At 40.6% G+C, this 15,977-nt stretch overlaps 1 protein-coding gene across 1 annotated transcript in view; it reads right to left on the bottom strand.

The window, feature by feature from the left end:
- The window catches only part of dbnlb (drebrin-like b), a 48,833-nt gene extending 38,217 nt beyond the window's left edge, over positions 1-10,616 (bottom strand). The window contains exons 1-3 of the mRNA XM_080854629.1: positions 10,424-10,616; positions 7,001-7,056; positions 15-127 (exon numbers count right to left, since the gene is read on the bottom strand). Coding sequence (XP_080710755.1) covers positions 15-127; positions 7,001-7,056; positions 10,424-10,506 — 252 coding nt within the window. The 5' untranslated portion in view covers positions 10,507-10,616. The remainder of the gene's footprint in view (positions 1-14; positions 128-7,000; positions 7,057-10,423) is intronic.
- Between the last annotated feature and the right edge of the window lie 5,361 nt (positions 10,617-15,977).

The following is a 15,977-nucleotide window of genomic DNA, read 5'->3' as shown; positions in this document are numbered from 1 at the left end:
GATAGGTAACTCACCCAGTTGATCAGAACATACTTGGGCAGGCCAGAGTTGGGGTCTTCCACACGGCAGAGGCCGTACATCACTTTACCACTGTTCAACTCTTCTATGAGCTCTTCCAAGCCACCATCTGGAAAAACATTTCAGTTAAAGGTGCTATACATCTACTTCTGCCTGTTGGAAATGGTTTCCTCTGTCAGCTTCTTTAGGAAACAAGGTCATGTGATCAGAGTTTATATTTTTTTCAGAAAGCAGTTTATTGAAAAGTGAAGAAAAAACAGACAACAAATTACATTACATCTACATTACAACAAAAATCTAAATAAAAAAACAAATGTAGCCTAAAAACAATGGGCCTCATTCTCAACAGCAGTTGAGAAGACTTTGAGAAGGACTTTCTTCTGATCTCTACTTCGGTGGATTTAGGAAAACATTTGCCAACATAGTCTCCATAGGGGATTTCTTCTGAACTTGGTATAAGTAGCTCGCAAAAAAACCCACTGCTGGCAACCTGTTTGAATGGTTTTCGACGGGACCAGTAGCACCATCTCGATTTACTGACATTTTCGGTAAATTAACACATAATATCAATTGGTTACTGGTAGGGGTGCAACGGATCAAAAAACTCACGGTTCGGATCGTTCCTCGGATCAGAGTCACGGATCGGATCATTTTTCGGATCAGTAAAAGAAAAAAGAAAAATAGACAAGACCAATAAACAGGTGGAGGAAGGGGCTGCTTAAAGGCACCCAGTGCAACTTTATGTAAACATTCAAAGAAAAATAAACATTCAATTTCTAGTCTTTTTTACACGTAGTAAGTTTCAATAACTCCATACCATTACATATCTACATTCAAGGAGCAAAGATGAGACGTCGTTGTGTGGTGAGAACTGATAGAAAATCGTAAACAACAACAATTGCCGGTGGGGAGAAGCCATTTTTCCATTGACTGGAAGCCTGCTGTATTTATTGTAGGTTACAAAAAATAAAGAAAATGGCGGCGATTGTTGTTGTTATCAATTTTCTATCAGTTCTCACTACACAACGACGTCTCATCTTTGCTGCTTGAATGTCGCTATGTAATGGTATGGAGTTATTGAAACTTACTACGTGTAAAAAAAGACTAGAAATTGAATGTTTATTTTTAAGCCTCGAAAGTTGCACTGGGTGCCTTTAAATGCCGCGGTGATGAGCGGTTGTTGAGCCGCTTTCGGTTTCACTCCTGTCAGTGAAACACCGGGGTGATGTCGCTGTAAATGCGTGGCCATGCTCGATGTGTTTCCACTGTTGTATGGCTTTCTGGTGCCACAGTGCCTACACACTGTCACGGTTTTATCCACCAACCTCTTTCCTTCTGCATTCAATTTGACAGGGGAGCCAAAATGCTCCCAAACAGGGGATTTAAATGTGGGGCGTTCAAGTTCTTCTGTTCCTCCGCTCGCCATGACCACGCTGTGTTGCAGGTTTTTCTTTATGTTAGCAATCGCTATGTCAGCAACGTTTTACGTCTGTGTGGTAACCTAGGCGACAGGTTTGTGTGGCAGCGCTAGTATATGGAAACAGACGTAGCACTAGAGGCAGCAGTTATCGTTACAGTAGTCACCGAAGTCTAGCCTACTTTTATTTTCCATGCCCACTGTTCTACATGTTGTACGCTGAGGACAATAAATCACAACGAGCCATAGGACTGTTTGCTTATTGAAAAGGGAACTGTTGCAGACTTTTACCCAGAGCGTGTTAAGTAGCTCTGTCCCTGGAACTAGCAGGAATGGTTACGGCTGTGTGTGGACTGAACATGCGCACATTTTTTTTTTTTTTTCATAAATCAATCCGCGGATCATGCGTGTGCCGAACCGAAATAGATGATCCGAACGGATCACGGATCAATGATGATCCGTTGCACCCCTAGTTACTGGTGTGTTGTATCCTGTTTATGTCTGATACTTTATAAACATTTATATTTTACGTTAACTAATTACACTAGGCAGCAATATTGTGAAGCAGAACTGGAAATGGCTTTGCTAGCTCCCATACTGTAGCTCACAACAGCAACTAGTTAGCTAGTTGCAAGCTAGTAACTGTCAATGATAACTAGTTATAAGAATATATTAGCCAACGTTAAGTTAACTTCAAATCGACAGTCGAATGTATAGGTTGTGTCAGCTTGGATAGCTAGCTAGTAATTTTCAATTGAAGCCTCACGTTAGCCTCTGCAAACGTTTAGCTAGCTAACGTTAGCTAACTATGAGGTAGCATATCCTAATATCCTAGCTAAGTTAGCTATCGATAGCTATCTAATTATCTCATTTCAGTATGGACTATTGGACAGGCCACGCATAACATTAATCAAGAAAAAAAAATTATAATATGTGATTGGTTTAAATATCCTTGTCTATTTGCGCAATTGCTATTATCATTGACACCCCTTTCAACTGTCAAAACTATCTGTCTAGCTAAATCTGTTGGTTATGAGATTGCACAGCATTTCATATGGAGGATATGTGGTTGATTTAACTCTAAGGCCAGCTAGGCATAGAAGTTGTATTGTGCTATATCATTTGAATTTTCAAAATCTAGACGAGATATTCTCATATATTTGAATGATAATTCTGTTAATTAAGTATTGCCTTAAAATGATTATTTACATTTAATTAATTGGAATTCAGCTGTAGGCATATACTTAGAGATCTGTATCTTGGAGACTTATTGCATCCACAATTTAAGTACTGCAAGCTTGACTATAATGCAGTTGTAGACACAACACAGGGGGTCCCTGGGCTTGAGAAGGGAAGGAAAGGAGTTTAATGTGGCTATAATATGGACTTTCAAATGTGCCTAAAACTAGACTAAATTGTAATGAGTTTTCGTCAACGAAAACTAGACTGAAACTAAAAAGGATAACTATGACTACATGTGATTAAAACTAATATGCATTTTTGTCTTAAGACTAAATCTAAAATAGCTGCCAAATGAATACTGAGATAGGGGACCCCTTAATCTGCAATTCATTGTTGCTTGCTCTAATCAGATGTACTAACTAGGCTAATAAGAGAAGACTAGCTTTGTATGCCAACGAACACCAATAACTAGAACTTATTTGACAGACTATAAACCAACGTGATACAAGTGCTCTCTAGCTAGCTACAGTTAAAGTGTTGCTTATGTTAGATACAGTGTAACTCTAACTGCATTAAGTCTAACACGCTTTATCTTACAATACATTTAAGTAAAGCTGGCTATTAGGGGTGTAAAAAAGAATCGTTTTGCATCGATGCATCGATCCAACAGCCGACGATACGATGCATCGACACGTCCACAAGAGTATCGATTGAAAAAAAAAAAAAAAAAAATTTTTTTTTTTTTTTTTTTTTTTTTTTTACTTTTTGTTGCTAGTGCACTTTGATGAGTATTTTTATTTTATAGTGAATGAAGTAGACCAACAGGGGTATTTTTTGTTACCATTTGCTGATACTAGTGCACATTTGCACTCATTGCTCTGATTTTGTGGAGCATTGTCATTTTAAATTGAATTAACTACAGGCCTATTTTTTGTTACCGTTTGCTGCTAGTGCACTTTTGCACTGATTTTGTTGAGTATTGTTATTCTATAGTGAATGTGGTATAGGCCTATTTTTGTTACTTAACAATTTGTACTTTGTACAGTACTTTTGGAGGCAAGGCCTTTCAGAATCTATAACAGGGGCATTATTATTTTTCAGTGAATGAGGTTGTCAAAGGCCTAGGTTGAGTACAACTTTTCTACTTCTGTTATTGGCTGTTGTTTCTCAAATAAAATGCATAACGATATAACAGCTTTCATTGATTTATTTCAAATCTGAAACATTGTCTAGCCTGTAAGGTAAAAAAAAGAAAAAATTAATCGAATCGTATCGTGGTGTATTCATGAGTATCGAAAATAATCGAATCGTTGGGTCAGGAAATCGATACTGAATCGAATCGCCATGATGGGTGTGATTTACACCCCTACTGTACTGGCTATGTAAAATGCTACTAATAACAATTGATAAGAGGTCAACCAAAGTGTTGAAATATGAACAAATGCAGTCATTTGATCAATTTACCAGCTACCTTGCTTTGGAATCACTGAACATGAATGGGGTTAAACATTGGAAAATACAATGTATGGAACTATAGGTCACAAATGAGTATGACATGCTTTACTTCCACTTAAAAAAAACCTGCTGTGCTCCTAAATTTCTTTGTGTGCTCCTAATTTTTTTCATTTAGGAGCAAATGTGCTCCTTGGGAAAAACCTTAGCAAGAGCCCTGCACCGGTTAAGTTAAATCTGCACTTTTTGCTCGCTTTCCGATTCGCGATGTGCATGCTTTCGTGTGGATTCGGGAGATTCCGACAGCAAACGTTTCTACGGTTGGGTTGCCCTAACTAGACGTAACGCAAAGCGTTACAAAATATGACCGCCAAACTGTTCAGTATGTTTTGGCACAGAATGAGTCATGGTTGTCAGTGTGTTTGTGTGTTTTTATGTGTTTTGTGTGTGTGTAAATTGGTTTGTGTTAAATTTTTATGTATTAAAGGAATTATTTGTGATAGATTTTGATGATTTGGTTATGTAATGTTTTGTGTACTACTTTTTTGTGGATTGTTTTGGTATATTTTTCTTTTGCTTTACATAAAATGAGTGGTTATGGGATGGGTTGACATGGCCCCTTAAGACAAACATACACAAAACATTTGGCCCTCCTTAGCCCTACAGTTCTTGGAATTTTCGAAGAAAACTGTGTCAGGCCACCTACAGGCCAGTTGGTGTACAGTCACATAAAAAAAAATATTGTATGGCCCCCCATGGACAAAATTGCACGAAACTTGGCATGCATTCAGAGGGTCTCATAATGATCCACCACTTTCAATTTCGTGCACTTTCGACAATATATGCATAAGTTATAAGTGACTGGAGTTGTGAAGAGTGCATAGTTTGAGGGTCTGCCACGCCCACACCCTTCAAACTTTGTAAAAGACTCTCATAACTTTTAATTCCCCATTGCTGAAGAGTAACCTGACCACTTTTGAAGGCATTACTATTAAATCTGTAGGAGGAGTTCAATCACATGCAAGGTGTGGAAACAAAGTGAAGTTTCCAACCACCAACAGGTGGCACTATAGGTGATATCAGTCAGGCATATGTACGCGTTCGGGCCAGATCGAGCGTCCACCCTAAGACATTGTCACTGGATCAAACAATGTACGCAACAGTTATAAGAGACTTTGTGTTTTGTGGCAGGCACTGGCAAGTTGGCAAAGTTTGAGGGTCTGCCACGCCCACACCTTCCGACTAATGAGAAAATCTTATATATCTTTTAGTCGCCCATGGCTGAAGAGTAACCTGACCACATTTCAAGGCGTTATAATTAAATCTGTCGGAGGAGTTCGATCAGATGCGAGGTGTGCAAACGCCGTCAAAACGCATCTTCCACTCAAAATGGCCGACTTCCTGTGGACCTTCCACCATGGCGTCAAGAGACTTTTTGGTGCGTCCAAGCATGATGAAGACGTTTACCGAATTCCGCAAACTACGCCAAAATAACCCAAATGCGCAGGGTTTTTTGGAATGTTCTAGGGGGCGCTACAAAGCCAATTTGCTCCATCCATGGACAAAAACTCTACCGAAGATGGACGGTTACAGGCTTGATGTCCCTGGCAAATTTGGTAATTTTTCGAGCACTTTGACATATATGCGATTAAAACACCTAATTTTTGCTTTTTAATTTTTAACTAGGTGGCGCGATACATGTAATGACTGGTTATGGTATGGGTTGACATGGCCCCTTAACACAAACATACAAGAACAATTTGGCCCTCCTAGGCCCTACTGTTCTCGGGATATTCAAAGAAAACTGTGTCGCGCCACCTACAGGCCAGTTGGTGTACAACTATATAAATCAATTTGTTGCATTTCCCCCCGTGAACGGAATTCCACGAAACTCAACGTGCAATCAGAAGGTGTCATAATGATCCCACACCTTCGATTTCGTGCAGTTCTGACCTTGTCAACTTACAATTAAGCAATAAGCCCCAAGAGGCCGTGGTTTTAGCTGATTTTAGAACAGTTAATGGGAGTTGTTAGGCACGACGCGAAGCAAACAAGTACATCAAGTAGAATAAATCCCATTGTGAAAGTAGCCTCGACTGTGTTTATCTCTTTTGGACCACCATGTAGAGAGAACCATAGATCGATAGGCTATAGGGCCTATCCGTAAGCCTGGGACTCCACTTCTCTGCCAGGAATGACTGCAGGTCTACTTCCAGAATTAAAGTGCATCAGAAAGGTTCTACAGATCATAGTGAAACTGATTTTTTTTTCTTTTTAAAGTAGAGAGCATTTGATCTGTTAACAAAAAGCATCTGAGAACAGATATTAAGTGTGAAACTACAGTTGAACACCTTTGATGTTATCCAGAAGCTGGTTCCAGAGCTGAGCAGCATACCAGCTAAAAGCTGCTTCACCATGTTTGGGTCTAACAGTAGGTAATTACAACAGATGTTTCCAGTGATCTGAAAAGTCTAGCAGGTGCTTACTTCTCAACAGTGAAGGGGGGGTAGTTAACTTCTCCACTGTTAGTACACATTTATTGTTTATATTTCTACTGACGATGGAGAAGAAAGATTCTCTTGCATCGCATATGTCAGCACTATATGTGCAGAGCATCTGTTTATGGGTTTGATAGTGGCCCTGAGGTTTGAAAGAAAATGGCTTTAGGTTTACTTCAAAATACAGTCTTTCTAAACTCCCCTTTAAGGTGTTTAACAGTTGGGTTTTGTTTCCATAGTGCCTTCTGTTTGTCGGTGACTGTGTGAACTTTTACTGGAAGATGGTGATGATTATTGAATACTTTTGCAAGGCACTAAATATCCAGGACTCCACATTTCACAGATAACCCTCTATTGTTCCACATTTGTGTGCCAAAAATGGTCCCCCATCAAATGCATTAAGATGTAATTAATGAATAAACCACTCTCTTACCTCCTTTCTCTGCAAGCCGGATGTCATTGGTATTTCCTTCATAGGTGAACAAGGCCCTGAAAAAAAAGAAGTCACAATAACAAGTGTTATTTTATAGTAAACACGTCTGCAACTAAGTGGACGCTAACGCTAAGCCTAACCTTTCACCCTACAAAAAACAGGTTTGACTCACCTACCACCTGTTGGATGACAAATAACATAGAATTATATTAATGATCATACAATAAACATTAAGGTGCAGGGCTGTGATTCTCTCTCAGTAATGGCCCACTGACATTCTGACATGTTTACTAGACAGATAGCGAAACCACAGAACGTACCTCACAGGTAATGCTTCACACCCTAATCAGTGCACAGCCACCATATCCACAAACAAACTAGATCTAGATTTTCACTCAGACGTACAACACACTTTTTTAGACAAATCTTTTTAGAAATGTTATCATTAAAGATAAACACATGTTCTTATTTCATGAATCTGTATGGCTTCCCCGTCACCAGTGTCATGCAATCATGCATCACTTACCCCCGACAGCGTCCTGTGAGCAGAGTTCTCGTCCAGTTTTGGTCAAACCGAAAGTAGAAACGTCCATCACAGGAAAACGATGAAAACTGAGACAACATTTGATAAAATTGACATAAAGCATCGTTTTCCTGTGATGGACGTTTCTCTCAGGCAACTTTTGTAAATCAAACTTTCGCGAATCAACTTTCGAGAATCAAACAGGTAGACTCTAGCTGTGAGATTGCATTATCGAGCGTATTGAAAATAGGGCCAAATGATAACGAGGTGTGACTTTTTCCACTACAATGTTTTTGGGATGCAAATATATCACTCTTTTGAACACATAATGTTTTGGGAAGAGAAACTTTTTATTTTGCTGGGTCTAGCAAACCTGCCGGACTACTTTCGGTTTGACCAAAACTGGACGAGAGCTCTGCTCACAGGACGCTGTCGGGGGTAAGTGATGCATGATTGCATGACACTGGTGACGGGGAAGCCATACAGATTCATGTCTTAAAAACCGAACTATCCCTTTAAGTCTAGCCCAGAATATCTTCACCTTGAAAACAGCGGTGCTTATAGCAACAACAACAAAAAGCAAACCAACAGTGTGGAACTTGACTTGCAGTCTATATGAGAGAGGAGCAATCAAGCACTGCACAGTGCACACAAAGTTGGGAGATGTGAGCACCCAGACGAAAAGCTCTGGTTTAACAATCTAGCCTTCTTGGCAATTTCAAGAAGAAAACTTAACATGAATCATTTAGTGTGGGTACAGGGTATCGCTGTTGATGCCGAACCACATGTTTACTGATTATAGCAACCTAAGCTAGATAGCCCTTACACCTATAGTTAGCCTATGGTGAACTGATGGCCAAGAAACTAAAAAAAAAAACAATAAGCAGGAACAATACAAAGGGCATGGGGAACAAACAGGGCTACGGAAGATAGGTAAGTAACATACAGCAATCTACAGCAGTCCTCCCTCTCACCCAGTAGAGCCAGGAATCCATCCAGGTCACTTAGATAAAGGAACTCTGGGAACATTTTAATTTATTTTGCAAAATATTGGTCTCGGTTGCACAGGACGCACATGTTGCACCATGAAGGTGTGCATACAGCATACGGCGTGTGTTGTGGTTGTCGCCAGCCAGTTGTGCACTGCTATTGTATCATGCCACCCTTACTATGCTTGTATAACTAAAACTCCCCATGCACCAAGTCCGCCATCACAACTACACATAACTCATCACAACTTAACACATATAAAATTCCCAATCTCAATAACATCAACAGCATGCAAAACGTATTGCGTCTGTCGCCAGCCAGTTGGGCAATGTTGTGTATCCTGCCACCCTTGCTATCCATCTTCATGCACCATAACCCATGATAACTAAACATACACAAAGTAGAAGGCAGCCGGGGGGCAGGGTTTTTTTTTTACACGCATGTCACTTTAATATCTAGGATAATATACCTCCCCAACCTACCAATGCCTATCTTGCTTCAAAAGAACAAACAAACAAAAAAGCCCCAGTCAAACTTTCCTTTTGAAGCCACTGATCTTTTGAATAGCTAAAAACTACCCTAGTCTGATCATTATGTATGTACTGCTTTAAATGCATGTTTTGCACCCTATGTGAGTTCCTATATGTCCTTGCATGTCTAGCCTTTCTGTGTGATAGTTACAAATAATACATTAAATACATGTGATTTAAATAACATTATGATACATTAAGCAACCTTGCCTTGTTTGATCGGTTGTGAAAGGTCAGGCTGGGTCAGTGGCAAGGCATGCTGGGACAGGAACAACACGAACAGACACAATGTACTGCTACAATTTGTCTCATAAATCCTGTGTGATGGGCTATAAACTCCTGTTGTAACTATACATACTATTAACTGATCAATATCAGTTAATGTGAATGAATATGGTCTTTATTTTGTGTCCATGTGCTATGTGTTGGCAATCTTGGTATGCAATCTACAGGTATTAAATAGGTAACGTGAGCAGTGAGCACAGGGTGGTTGGACTGTGAGTTGCTTCTTGCTCATGTGTTAAGTTTCAGGTGACATTGACCACAGGTAGGCTAAACAAGGTGCTGATTCAGGGGAACATACACACGATGGAGCTATTTCACTTTTCAGATCACGCCCCCTAGTTTTGGGTACATCACCAATGTATACCTGCTCTCACCTTCAGTTCTGAGCTCTATTACACTAGATGTTATAACCACATTCACACATTGCCTTCCTGAGTCTGCCTAGCCCACTACAAAGTAGCCTCACAGTATTGTACCGTATTGTGATTTATAACTGACCCTACATAAGCATACTCCAGGTTGTTATTAACATCACCTAATATGAACCTAATCTGTTATTTGCAGATGGAAAAGAAATAACATGATAAAAGTGCAGCTCATGCAATAAGGAAAGGTTTCAATCAGCAGGCCAACCAATGAGGAAGTAAAACATTTGCAAATAAAGCTAGCTAGACTGCAACCGGAAGATGTTCTCTTGGGTTGTATCAGTCAGACCACAGATTGATGTAACCGTTAGCTATAATAATTGAACAGGAAGTTAGGAGCCTGTCATACAAATACCACCATGTATATGAAAACTCACTTTTTAGTTACATGGAAATACCTTGACAGTGATATTTTAGTGGACGCGCTTCAAGCTAGCCCGACCTGAACTGGTTTTGTTATCCAACGTAGCTGGCTAGCTATTGATGGCAAGCTCTGTCTTAGAGGGTATTCTATATGTAGGGACAATGTTATACATGAGCGAAACCTGTTCTTAATGATAGCGAGACAGGTTCCTGGCGTTACTTCACTAATCAATGTATGAATGCAAGAGCAAGAAAAAACGTAACTAGTTAGCCAGCTAGCTAATGATTGGAAAGGTATCGGACTTACCAATTGGTTTTAGACTTCTCATCCACCACTTCTTTATATGCTGCTGTAAGGGCAGGGCCGTTTTTACACAGATTCACAGACATCGTATGTGATGTCAATATCTTAAGCCTGTAACGAATTCAAGACAATAGCTTGGTGGGTCTAATAAAATAGCTTTAGATTGTTGTAGATAATTGCTACGCCTCTGTGCTAGCTAACGGTTGTCGAAATGGAGAAATGATCACATCCAGACACAACCCGCTTTACGCTTGCGCATGGGTGTTTGCACCGTTTGCGAGACCGAGGAAGAGTGGCAAAACTATCAAGTCAAAGTGCGATAATGTTTTGCATATTACGGGCTGCGGTCTGCGGAATGCTTTCTATAACTTTTAGCCACTAATGTTTGCTGTTCGGTCGTACGGATCCGCATGAAATCGCCCACTTCGACGGCTTCTGGACCAGATCCGTAACAGATGGAATGTTTAAGATGACACCTCTAACTGCAAGAAATACACTACTTGTTTATGCCGGTTTGAAAACAACTCAAGGCTAAACTGATTTGGCCCAAAGCTGTAATAATGCCTGAGCCTGCAGTGTAGTGGCTGAAATGATTGAGTAATCTTCAGTTTTTCAAAGTCATCTCTTCACCTCAGATGCACTTCTGTTCAAACGTTTGGAAGATGAAAATTGGCTCCAGCTGCTTTCATTTAGCCTGCACCTCAAAAAGTGTATTATCTGTGATCCAAACACATCAACTTAGATTTGGCTATCAGATCTTTTTTTCAGTCAGGTTCCCCCCAGTACCTGTTTCCTTTGCCCATTTAGGTCTTTCCCTTTCATTGGTCAGCCACTTGTATGGCTTTAAAAAAAAAAAAAAAAAAAAAAACTGCTTTGAATACCAGCATTCCAAAGCCTCTTCCCTGTTGAATTAGACTGGTGTTTTCTGAGTAAGCCTGCTATTTAATAAAGATGGCAGCTGTAGTGTCCACTGATGTCAATTGAAGTCAATGTACACATTCTGCTGTTTGTATCCACCTGCATGTTGGCAACATGGCCTCCAGCCTCTCTGTCTATCCTAAAGCCAGTTGAGTTCTGTGAAGGATGTGGTACATTATACAGTGGGGGGAAAAAATACCCCTACCATTACAATTATAGATCACACATTTCTTTGCAAGTGGCCAAACTTGGGAAATCCGCAGGGGTTCAAATACTTATTTTCCCCACTGTACCTTTGTGAGATTCCTTCTGTTTCGTGGTCATTTCTTTCATGGAATAGCCATCATTTCTGAGGACAACTGTAGACTGATGAGTTTCTGAAGAAAGCTCTTGCTTCCCAAAAAACTTTAGATCATAATCAAATCCACAAGTGCTGATGATACGTTTTATTGCTTTCTTAAACAGCCCAACAGTTTTCAGCCACACAGACTTAATTGCAAAAGGGTTATCCACTATTGGGGGGCTACAATAACTCGGTTTATATTTGGTGCAGTAATACAGTTACACCAGTGGTGTAGTGGTCCCTGGAGAAGTGGGTACTCTTAATTTTTTTTAGCAGCCCATACAGCACAGGATAAACACCCTGTTTTAAGAAATGGGTATACTCAATGCTGACTGAAAAATAAGTGGGTATACTCTGTATACCTGCGTATACCCTGGACTACACCACTGAGTTACACTGGAGATGTTGCCATGCAGCAAGGGGTAAAGAGAGAAGATATGAAATAGTGTTTCTGACCTGGCTTCTTGTAGCCAATGTCATTCCATGCCTCCATACACATTTCCTATCCCATGATGTTTCTGATTATGTTCACTAACATCCAAACACAATGTCTTCACTTGAGCCACCAGTTTTCCTTTCTTAAATATGCTGCAAGATCAAAATAAATGCTGTCACAGTTATGATTCACACTTCACAGCAGTGTCTACCTAGATCACTGTCACAGTTTTAACACAGTACACAAATTCTAAACGAACCACTAGCTATTGTGGAGCCTCTCCCCTAGCTATTCTTGTCTTGGTCATCTGTTGAGCTGCAATCCAGGTTTGTGAGTTAACTACATATGTATCAATCCAGGGTTGTGAGTTGACTACATATGTATCAATCCAGGGTTGGGAGTTGATTATATGTATCAATCCAGGGTTGGGAGTTGATTACATATGTATCAATCCAGGGTTGGGAGTTGATTACATATGTATCAATCCAGGGTTGGGAGTTGATTACATATGTATCAATCCAGGGTTGGGAGTTGATAACATATGTATCAATCCAGGGTTGGGAGTTGATTACATTTGAATCAATCCAGGGTTGGGAGTTGACTACATATGTATACATATGTACTTTCTGTCATCACCTCTCGTCAGAGGGCACAAGAAAAAACTGAAGCAGGGAAAATTCTGCTGATCAAGAGGGACAAAGTATCAACACTTAAAAAGATTTTAACGATTCCGGTGCCTTCCTTATTGGTTCTCTTATCGATTCTTATTGGGCAAGGGGTGAAAAAAAGAGCACAAACGGTTTTATTTACCTTAATTTTCTTTTATATAATTTTCTATAATGCTGCACACTCCATATACAGTAGGTATACACATTTACATTTGGTAAATAACCAAAAACAAGTACGTATTCCTCTTGAACTAAATATAAAACTGACATTCTTCTGTAGAAATTAAGATAAAATAAAACTTGCGTAACAAATTTAAACATGTTCCTAGAATTACAATGCTCCTTTCTTTTTTTTAAAGGGTATATGAACTGAGCTGCCAAAAATGAAACTATCAGTGGCAAATACCATCAAGTCTGCAACCATCAATTGTATGGATCATCAACAATTCATGTGCAGAAAAATAAGCATGTCTGCTTTCCCCGGGAGGATACAAAATCATTTTTATTTTTCCCTGCTTAGAAGAAAGGATGGGCTAGAGGTGCACAAGACGTTCTGTCTGTAACCTGTGACCAAGACAGACTACCAGCCTCTGAACCTGTCTGACTCTGAACGTCATCATCAGCTAAATTGGATTAAAAACGTTCCAAAGACATTTTCCGGGACAGGCTACAGAAAAGATGGCCAATCCCGGTAAAACCGGGACAGGTGGCAACACTATGTTGTATACAGTGGAGAAAATAAGTATTTGAACCCCTGCCGATTTTGCAAGTTTGGCCACTTGCAAAGAAATGTGTGATCTAGAATTGTAATTGTAGGTGTATTTTAACTGTGAGAAACATAATATCAACACAAAAAAATCCAGAAAACTGCATTTAATAACATTTATGACTTTCTTTGCATTTTATGCAAAAAATAAGTATTTGAACCCCCAAGCAAACAGCAAGAATTCTGGCTCCCAATGACCAGTTATGTGTCCAAGAAGCACACAGATTAGTCCTCATTAGGTCTAACAAGGTACACCTGATCTCAACTAACCTCACCACCATGGGCAAGACCAAAGAGTTGTCCAAGGACGTCAGAGATAAGATTGTAGACCTGCACATGGCTGGAATGGGCTACAAAACCATCAGTAAGCAGCTTGGTGAGAAGCAGACATTTATTGGTTTGATTATTCGCAAATGGAAGCAACACCAAACAACTGTCAATCGCTCTAGGTCTGGGGCTCCATGCAAGATATCCCCTTGGCGGTATCAGTGATCATCCGAAAGGTGCAGAATAACCCCAGAACTACACAGGGGGAGCTTGTGAATGATCTCAAGGCAGCTGGGACCACAGTAGTCACCAAGAAGACCATTGGCAACACACTATGCCATATTTCTTTTGAGTACTGCAGCATTGCAAGGTCCCCCTGCTCAAGGAAGCACATGTACAGGGCCATCTGAAGTTTGCCAAAGGACACTTGAATGATTCTAAGGAGGATTTGGAGACAGGATGTGGTCAGATGAGACCAAAATCAAGCTCTTTGGCATCAACTCGACTTGCCGTGTTTGGAGGAGGAAGAATGCTGAATATGACCCCAAGAACACCATCCCCACCGTCAAGCATCGAGGTGGAAACATTATGCTTTGGGGCTGTTTCTCTGCCAAGGGTACAGGACGACTCCACCTCATCAAGGGGACTATGGATGGGGCCATGTAACATGGAATATTGGGCTTGAGCCTCATTCCCTCCCATTGAAAACGGAACCTTAAGGATTTGGAGAGGATCTGCGAAAAGGAGTGGACCAAAATCCCTCCTGAGATGTGTGTAAACCTGGTGACAACTACAAGAAACGTCTGTGCTTGCCAACAAGATAACAGCTCTGAGTCTTCTCCTATAATGCGTGATGAGGTTGGTGAACACATGGCACGGGATCTGAGACCATTCCTACATGCAGTATCTCTCCAGATCCTTCAGATTCTGAGGTTTGTAGACTCGGCTTCAGCTCATCCCACATATTTTCTATGGGGTTTAGGTCGGGGGACTGTGATGGCCATGGCAAAACCTTTATTTTGCGGTCGGTGAACCATTTTTGTGTTGATTTTAAAGTGTGCTTCAGTGTGTGGTATTCAGGCTGCACAGTGGAGAGCAGGAGGGACCTGGCCAGGGTGATTAGGTCAGCAAAAAAGATCATAGGAGCTGAGCTCCCAGACCTGGAATCTGTGTGTAATGACCGCCTGAAGAGGAAGGCAAGGTCAATAAGTACGGACAAAACACACCCTGGACCCACCTTGTTTGTTTCCCTACCATCAGGGAAAAGGTACCGCACACTGCGGGCCCGCACCACAAGACTGAGGAACAGTTTTTTTCCCAAGAGCTGTACATCACCCCCTCAACCCCCGCCCCTACCTGACCCCCTAACAAAGCACTAAAGACTTGATGGGCACAATATGTGCATGGTGATGTGTGTGGGTGTGTGAGTGAGCGAGTGAGTGAATGTGTTTCTGTGCATGTGTGTGTGTAATGATATCTTTGCACTTCACAACTGCCTTCCATTTTTAAGTATTTATATATATATATTTTAATAATTTCTGTAATTTGGTCTTTGTCCTTGAATTGTCATATTTTTCATGCTCTTATTGTGTCTTTGTGTGTTGATGTCAATTTTATATATCTAAACAAACTGCTGCTGGAGAGCGCCAAACTGTTTTTCGTTGTGTACTACAATGACAATTAAACTCCTTGAATCCTTGAATCATTGTCCTGCTGGAAGGTCCAACCAAGGCCCATTTATAGCTTACTGGAGGGGGCTGTTAGGTTTTCATTTAATATCTGCTGGTATTTGATGGAGTCCATGATACCATGTATCCAACAAGATGTCCAGGGCCTTTGGAAGAAAAACAGCCCCACAACATCAAAGATCCTAGCCTGGTGACACCAGCCTACGTATTTCCGCCTGAATTGATTTCAAGCTCATACTCAGTCTGGCCTAACCCCGTTGACAATCGTCTCCAGGACTCAAAATTTTGTAGGACCAATCAGCGAACAGTTCAGAGCTGTGACGCAAAACTTGCCTTGGAGGAAAAGACACGAAAAGCTATCGGAAAAGTTGTCTCAACTCTCGAGAACATCAGAAAATTAAAAGGAGAACAAGAGTATTTTCTTGTAAGTTTTATGATTGGAAAGGACGTCGTAGCTCTTCTCCCAACTGG

Source organism: Sprattus sprattus, assembly GCF_963457725.1.
Source record: "Sprattus sprattus genome assembly, chromosome: 16".
NCBI classification, from domain to species: Eukaryota; Metazoa; Chordata; class Actinopteri; order Clupeiformes; family Clupeidae; genus Sprattus; species Sprattus sprattus.
This window is presented reverse-complemented; position numbering and strand designations above follow the sequence as displayed.